The 8,997-nt window shown below is 31.9% G+C and overlaps 1 protein-coding gene across 1 annotated transcript; it reads right to left on the reverse strand.

Annotated features, from left to right (window-relative positions):
• Nucleotides 1-549: 549 nt before the first annotated feature.
• Nucleotides 550-8,669, reverse strand: LOC130636781 (uncharacterized). Its single transcript, XM_057446625.1, has 9 exons — nucleotides 8,444-8,669; nucleotides 7,714-7,785; nucleotides 7,365-7,498; nucleotides 7,161-7,196; nucleotides 2,777-2,849; nucleotides 2,372-2,434; nucleotides 2,028-2,148; nucleotides 1,660-1,851; nucleotides 550-1,277 (listed from the first exon to the last, which is right to left on the reverse strand). The coding sequence occupies exons 1-9, from the start codon at nucleotides 8,522-8,524 to the stop codon at nucleotides 1,195-1,197; spliced, it is 855 nt and encodes a 284-aa protein (XP_057302608.1). The 5' UTR covers nucleotides 8,525-8,669; the 3' UTR covers nucleotides 550-1,194.
• Nucleotides 8,670-8,997: the final 328 nt, after the last annotated feature.

Genomic DNA, 8,997 nt, shown 5'->3' on the forward strand with positions numbered 1-8,997 from the left:
TTGTTGTACACTCTTCGGTCAAAGTGCATATGGGACATAGATGACGAAATGTTGATTTCTTGGACCAAAAGTTAAATAAGGTGCTTCCTTTTCAACAAAATTTTGCACAGTGGACCAAAAAGACATTAAAAATAATTGGCGACATGAAAATATTTGTTTTTGTTTTATAATTCCTATTTTTTTCTGCTACAATTTGTCCAAAGATTTGTTCTAGACACGGAAAGCACACCAGAGGTGACATTGGCAACTTTTTGAAATGTTTCGGATTTTAAATGAAGTTACGGAAAATAACAATACAAAAGAACGTTAAAGCAATACTCTTTCGTGAGGAGTGCAATTAGCAGCTTCGCTTTTGACAATATGATATAATTTCAAACTTTTTTGTCCCTTTTTTTCCTTCTCCCTTCCATTTTAAAGTAGTAGAGCTGTGTTGAGAAATAAATCTAAAAACTTTTAATCAACTCTTAGAAAAAGACAGATTACTCATCACTGGTAAAGTCACGCGAAAATTTGTATCACTAACATAGTAAACAAAGAAAAAGTTCCAAGTCAAGCAACTTCTGAATAATTTCATAAATAAGTAAGAAGTACATATTAATAGATGAAACATCCATAATTAGTTCTTTTTTGCTATATATATAAAAAAAGAAAAAATTAATAAAAATTAAAAAGTATTCAACGTAAACGCAAAAAAACAAACAAATAAAATGTCAGATTTTCCAGCTTTTTTAATTAACGCAGTATCCAATATAAAAAAGGCTTTTATTGTTGGTTTTCTCAGAAATACTTAACGATTGCATTTGGGACAAAACAAACGCAGAATTTCGTAGCGGCTTGAAACTATCCGACTATTAGAATCAACATTTCTGTTACATCGGCTTTCTGAGAAAAAAAAAATAGCTTAAAATTTTTTAAATGTTACAGTTAAAATAACTAATAAATAAATGTGTATATATATATATACATAAAATTTTTGCACTACTAAAAACTTTAATACAAATTATTTTTTAATTTAAATATTTTCGTTTGACAACAATACAGTTATAATCCGGCCTCTGAACAGCCAATACAATATACGAATCCAGGTTTCTAGAAATATATACAGCAAAAGGAACAAAAACAACAACGACACAGACAAAGTAAGAGGGAAATAACTTATTCCTTCGTTTTCACATTTTACATGGCGTCATCCTCTTAGGTTCGCGCTACAGGTTGTGTAACCAGGGAGCTTAAAATCTTGAAATGTTTTCTTGTTATTTCGTTCAAATCTTCAGCAACTGAAATTAAAAGAAAATATAAACAATTTATAATTATTTTTTTTGGTTGATTGCATGATTTTATTTCAACTTTCAACTCCAGTCAGCCTACAAAATGCAAAACGTTAAATCTTTAATTACTTTCTTACTTATTTGGTCATAATGTACAATCATATTTATTTCATTAGGACTTCACAAGCAAGTACTTGTTCTTCGAGAACGTACATCATGAGACGACTTTAACGTAAACGACACGCGTAAAATCTAAGACAATACGTGCAAAAACGCACACAACACGCGTAGAAACACAGACAAGAAGCGTAGAATCGCAGATAACACGGATACACGGATAAAAATTGAAGACAAGCGTAGAAACGCAGACAACACGCGTAGGAATACATACCCGAGGTGTGGTAACTATGATCACCATGCAAAAGTATTCTTTGCAGCAATTGGACCATGGCTCCTGTTGCTAAGAGTCCATCGTGCGGGGACAGCTCGTCGAAATAGGAATGCTCCACAGCAAATGGATTTCTTGGGCACGGCAACACATTGATTCTCACAATCTCAGCAAGTATGTCCCAAATCTTGACATCTTGAGAGAAACAACACACACATACACAACTTGGATATAACAATAAGAAAAGAAAAACGACTACAAGGAACATACCACAAAATCATTTAGTTAAATACTGCTATGAATTTAATTTCATCAAAAAACAAAAAGTTTCGAAGAAGCACAAGCAGTTGCGTCAATACAATGATTTATACCTTTATGACTCCATTCCGATGTGGATTTTAATTTCAAGGGACTATCTTGTATTTGGTAGACTTCATCATTAGAAGTATAATTTTCAGTAAATCGAATCAATCTGTTGTGATTGGAACGTACCTATAAAATAGAATTACCCTTGGGTTCACTATCACTACCTGGGCGCTTATTAAATTCATTCGAAATTTTCGGGGGCGGTTATTAGAAGGGTGCTTAAAAGAGGCGGGCGCTAAAAAGAGAAAATACGGTATATTGATGCAGAGAGTAAAAGAAAGTCTGCAAGACGAAAGGGAGAATAATCACAATGAAAACGGTAATATTGATCCGAATCATCGACACCTACCCATACATACGGACTCTTGTACCTTCCATACGCAGCCAGCAGAAAAAGCGTTGAATGGGTCTCCTAAAAAAATTAAAAACAAGTGCAATCTATAAAAGCGTTAGTCAACTATCAAATTACCTTATTCCCAGCTTTCTTGATTTGACCTAATTTTCTATATGTCATCCACTACAAATTAACCTTGTACATTTGCTTGAGGATCTGTATGTACTTTACATGTTCTCATTTTTGTCAAATATCAGACTGCATTCTCATACATGGCCTTTCCTTAGGGTGTCAGTGTATTACATGACTAAGAAAACAAAGAACAAGAATCCTAACCATCGTAGAGATATATAAACCAATACGACGATGTAAAGATATTTTAATGGAATTTCATGGTACAGATGAAGTAAGTCAACTTACAGCATTTAAACTATCAGCTTCACAAGGACTTGCAGGAGGTAAACCAATATCCAAAAAATGAAAGCCACTTATGCTAGAATAAAAGAGTAAGGCCATTATTATTAGCAGGTCAAGACGAAATCAGGTTAAAAAAGCAACTTAAGATAAGAATTTTGAGACGAAATAGATGTTACGTTGTTACTTATGTGTAGAGACGTCGAGAAATGTCCTGGGCTAACTGGACATAATTTACAAGATTTGTTCAAGCACAGAGGATTAAAAGTCTTTCATCAGAATATCCGAGGACTTTATAAAAATATGGCTAATTTATCAACTTTTCTACATACGCACAAAAACACACATATTTTTTCTCTTAGTGAAACACACATCGATAACACTACTCCGTCACAGCTCTTTGACATTCCGGGGTACACGTTTGTAAATAAAAACAGAGACGTTGGAAGTCATGGTGGTGTTGCTGCATATATAAGGATGGGATAACGTTTAAGAGAAGAACAGATTTGGAATTAGAGTGTATTTGGTTAGAAATACATTTTCAAAAAACGAAAAGTTTTCTTCTCAGTATTTGGTATCGACCCCCGTCGTCATCAAAATTCCTACCAACTTCAATGAAACTCTTCGCACCTCGTTCACAAAAGCAACATCTGAGAATAAGAAGACGATATTAACAGGAGATTTCAACATCAATTATCAAAAAGATAATGAGAACGATGAATTAAAATCAATCTTCACGCTTTTCCAATTTAATCAGATAATTAAAACGGCAACAAGAATAACAGATAAATGTGAATCATTTATCTGTCATAAAATAAAAATTATGACAATGCTAAATTAAAAAAAGACCTCAAAAATACGGATTGGTCGTCGGTGTATGAATCACACTCTGTTTCAGAATCTCTTCAGGCGCTTAATAAAATCTTGAATGAAAGTTTTATTAAACACGACCCTTATGCTACAAAAAGGGCGAATATGCTACAAAAAGGGCGAATACCAACATATGCCCAAGTCTGACACATGAAGTTAAAAACAAAATGGACTACGGAGATGTACTCCAGAAAAAGTTTCGAAAATCAAAAACAACTGTAAACCATTGGAATTATAAACGCCAACGAAATATAGTTAATGCTTTAAAACGTATAACACAAACCTACTAAAAGAAAACATAAACAATTCAACATTATTTTGGAAAACACTGAAAAAGATTTTCCCGACAAAGTCAAAAACGAAGCAAACAAATACGTTATTTAAAGTCGACGACGAACAAATCTCCAACGAAAGAGCTATAGCTGAAGGGTTTGGTCGTTTCTTCTCCAATGTCACTACAAAGCTACTCAAAACTCTCCATCCTATCAAGAACTTTGTATGGAACAAACCACCAAGAGTAGCTACCAATTCGAACTACTCAAAAATTTTCATTTCGCTCCGTTACACCATCTGAAATCTGCAAATACTTGAAAAATTAAACCGTAAAAAGCCATCGGGTATCGACGATCTTCCATCAAATCTTCTAAAAGACGCAGCAGACGAAATTTCAAAACCTGTAGCTTTTATTATCAATAGATTATTGTCAACTGGCATCGTTCCAACAGTCTGGAAGATTTCAAAAATTACTTCACTTCACAAATCGGAATCAAAATCAGACTTTTCCAACTACCGGCCAATTTCCGTATTGCCATGTCTGTCCAAAATACTTGAACGCGTTGTACATCACCAACTCTCAAACTATATTGAAAACAACTATTTGCTGAAAAACAGTCAGTTTGGTTTGCGTTAGCAAAGATCAACGGAATTAGCCTGCAACATCTTGGTTGATAATATTCGTAAAAAACATGGACAATGGCTAAACAGGGGTGGCTTACATTATTTTAAGTAAGGTATTCGACACGGTTAGTCATTCGTTCCTTCTATCCTACTGAATAACTGGAAAGGAATTGATTTAGTTCTTTAACCGTAAGCAGTGCGTATTCTACGACGGTCACCTCTCTGAGGACTATCCAGTCTTCGGAGGAGTTCCACAAGGATCAATTCTTGGACCAACGTTATTTTTATTTCACTTGGACGATATCGACACCTGCCTACGTCATTGTAGTATCCTCAAATAAGCTGACGATACAGTTTTATAAGTTCATGGGAAAGATTCTGAATCTATTCAAAAAATGTTGAATATTTACATGCCTTAAATCTATAATTGGCTGAGAAACAACGACTTGTCTCTAAACCTTAAAAAAGACAAAACAGAAACAATGATATTTGGAACCCCACCTGCACCACTAAACGTATTAGTCAATGGATCCAGTCTAAACTAAACAACATCTTACAAGTATTTGGGAGTCAATCTTGATTCAACAATAACCTTAAACGAAGATTTTAACTCGAAATACAAAAAACTTAGTTCCCAGTGCTTACCTATTGTGGGACTGTGAACCTTAATCTGACGAGAACGTCAATAGAAAAACTCGACCAAATACACGATCGTGCTATTACCGTAATCACTGAGAACAAAAGTCAAGAAGAAATCATCACTCCGATCATGACATCAATCAAACGTCACGCGTGTAAAATTGTCAGACGATCAATTACAACGAAACTTCCATCGCCTATGGACAATTACTTTGAACTGATGTCACACTTCAAAACAACAAGAAATAATAAACACTCAATAAAGTTACTAAAGGTGAAATCTAAGAAAGCACAAAGTGGTTTTTTCTATCAAGGTGCACATATTTACAATAGTTTGTTAAGAGACATCCGTTACAAAAATAACGAGAATATGGTTTTAAAGAAATTAGATAATTTTAGCTTTTAGCTATTTAACTTTTTTAACTTTTATTTCTAACTTCTAACTAGTTTACAGTATGGTTTGGAAGATATATGGTATTAGACTAATTTCTATCATGTATTTTCTAAACCAAGCAAATGAAATGTTTTTAAACATCACGATATTGCATAAATATTTTAATACTTTACAATCCATTTTTGGTCAATTTTAAGTTTACCCACTACATCATTTCTAAGTTTGATTTTACTTTTAAAACTATTATTTTATTCTTTCTTTGACAGGACTCGTTTGGAAAGCAGTTATTTTACACTTGTATATATGTAAACATTATGTATATAAACTGAAACGACCTATCCTGTATAAATATTTTATAAATAAAAATAAAATAAATAAATAAATGAATAAAATTCAGGACGTTTGTTAACCTAATTATCGGTAGCACATAAAGTAGAGATGAATAATAAAGATTGTGCTTTCATTGACGAAAATAGTGACAGTGATAACTTATAACTAAAATTGTTTGTGAACTGTATTTCTATATTCAACTTTTTCACATTTTTTGTATTCGAGGTCATTTAATACTACAAAAAGACAAAAGCTATTTCCATTGTCTGCAATTTTTTCCCCCGAGGGTTATATAAAATTTATGTTACTTTATTTACTTTCTAATACTAAAAATGCAATACGTAGAAGAGGAGAAAAAGGTTGGGGAAAACTCAAATTCATTTAGTGAATACATTTAAATTGCAAACATAAAAAGGATATTTCAACTCAATTTATTACGAGAGTACATTTAAATTGCAAACATAAAAAGGATACTTCAACTCAATTTATTACGAGAGTACATTTAAATTGCAAACATAAAAAGGATATTTCAACTCAATTTATTGAGAGAGTACATTTAAATTGCAAACATAAAAAGGATACTTCAACTCAATTTATTACGAGAGTACATTTAAATTGCAAACATAAAAAGGATATTTCAACTCAATTTATTACGAGAGTACATTTAAATTGCAAACATAAAAAGGATATTTCAACTCAATTTATTACGAGAGTACATTTAAATTGCAAACATAAAAAGGATATTTCAACTCAATTTATTACGAGAGTACATTTAAATTGCAAACATAAAAAGGATATTTCAACTCAATTTATTACGAGAGTACATTTAAATTGCAAACATAAAAAGGATATTTCAACTCAATTTATTACGAGAGTACATTTAAATTGCAAACATAAAAAGGATATTTCAAATCAATTTATTACGAGATTACATTTAAATTGCAAACATAAAAAGGATATTTCAACTCAATTTATTACGAGAGTACATTTAAATTGCAAACATAAAAAGGATATTTCAACTCAATTTATTACGAGAGTACATTTAAATTGCAAACATAAAAAGGATACTTCAACTCAATTCATTGAGAGAGTACATTTAAATTGCAAACATAAAAAGGATATTTCAACTCAATTTATTACGAGAGTACATTTAAATTGCAAACATAAAAAGGATATTTCAACTCAATTTATTGAGAGAGTGCATTTAAATTGCAAAATTTGAAAGAGTATTTCAACTTTTTAGAATAAAAAAATGCATGCCTCCTTTGTGTACTTTTAGATAACATCATTGAGTCACTAAAATGAAAAACAAAAGATAAAGTATGTACAGTAAAGCCTGAAAACAACCCTGCAGTAAAAATTAAACAGATCCACAGAAAACTTAAATCAATGTTATATGCAATAACAATTAAAAAGTGCACATTGAGAACTTGCAACATAAAATTAGATACAAACAACATGTACTATGCTCTTGGTAGAGGTTTTTCAGGAAAGCTGCTTGATTGTTTGTCCTCCTCCTCTTCTTCTTCATCAATATCATCATTGGAAACATCTGTGACGACTTCTTGATCAAACTCCAAATCTGAAGGATTGCAGGGCTATAAAAAGGTTAATATTAAAACAACAAGGAAATATTATTTCCCCATGGTTCTCTTATATATTACACTTTTTCAGGTCAGCTCACAGAAAGGCAAATCTTAATCTCAGAGAATATTTATAATTAGACATTTGGACATCCAATAATGACTTAATGACTTTTGGTCAAAACAAAGAAAAAAAATAAAAATGAAAGGAGAAGTTCATTAAATTTTACCAGTTGTTCATTTTGTACTTTCAGCAATAATTCTTCCCGTCCACGCAAATACATTGAAAAATAGCGAAATCCCTAAAATAAAAAAATTCAATATTTTGTAACTTAAAGTTTATGTACACACCTTTTTACAGTTTACATTGTTTGCTCATTTTCTGATGTGCACAGGAACGCTACATTCAGGTACAAACCGCCCAACCCAATTTCAATAAATCCTACTAAACACTAATGCCATCACTAGAGAAAACCAGGAAGATAGGTCACCAAAAAAGAACTTAAGGTGAAAAGAAGCTTACATCAACATAAATTACAACAAATAAACGCTACATGGAGCGGCTGGAATACCCTGCCACACTAATGATGAAGATGCTCAAGTTTAAATGACACAGGCACAAGTAAATGCTGACAAAATTACACCAGCATAGGAATCAATCAGCAAATCAAAGACTAGATTAAAAATAAGCTAAACTTCTATATTGATATAAATTCCTCAGGAGACAGTGTGAAATGTTATGTATATATATCTTTATTATTTTTCAGCTGTAGTGGATTATTTCAAAAAATTAATTCACACAAATTCAGTCGAAATTAAGACACTACGTATAGCCTGTCGCTACCCCGTTATAATAACATAACTTATAGATTTATGTAATTTCAGAATATTATATAGCTGTTCTATCATATAGGTAGTGTCAGAGTATCAAAAAATATTGCTTTATATATTCCAACTTACTTTGGTACAGCCAATTCTTAATATGTCACGGAGGAAACCCTGAAGCTTCTTCTTTTCATATTCTGTGGCTATTTCTTCCATACTCAAAATTAAGTACTACTGTCTCTGGATAAATATTATGTAATATATATAAATATATGTTAAGAAATCTTTATTTTTTCAGTCACATGATGCTTGACACCCCACAAAACTTTGAGAAGTTATGAATACACTCTCTGGTATGTCCACAATATATTCACATCAAGGCCTGCATATAGTCCTTGAAGGAATTTCCAGGAGATTCTAGGAGTTCTGTGGTTTTATAGCGAGGATTTTACAAGAACATTTGTAACTTGTTATTAGTCAGAATTACGGAAAATTAAACCTTTTTAAATTTAACCTCTAAGTCCAGCCTATTTGTTAGCTAGTTTCCCAGCGCAAAAAATGGTATTTTTTTCTGGACATGTTTAGTTGAAAGTATCTCAAAATGTGATAGAAAGAAAATGTGATGAAAGTTTTACACTTTCAATTTATATATAAATCAAAAACCATTTCGGCAATAAAAAATTTCTATG

Source organism: Hydractinia symbiolongicarpus, chromosome 3 (assembly GCF_029227915.1).
Source record: "Hydractinia symbiolongicarpus strain clone_291-10 chromosome 3, HSymV2.1, whole genome shotgun sequence".
Lineage (NCBI taxonomy): Eukaryota > Metazoa > Cnidaria > Hydrozoa > Anthoathecata > Hydractiniidae > Hydractinia > Hydractinia symbiolongicarpus.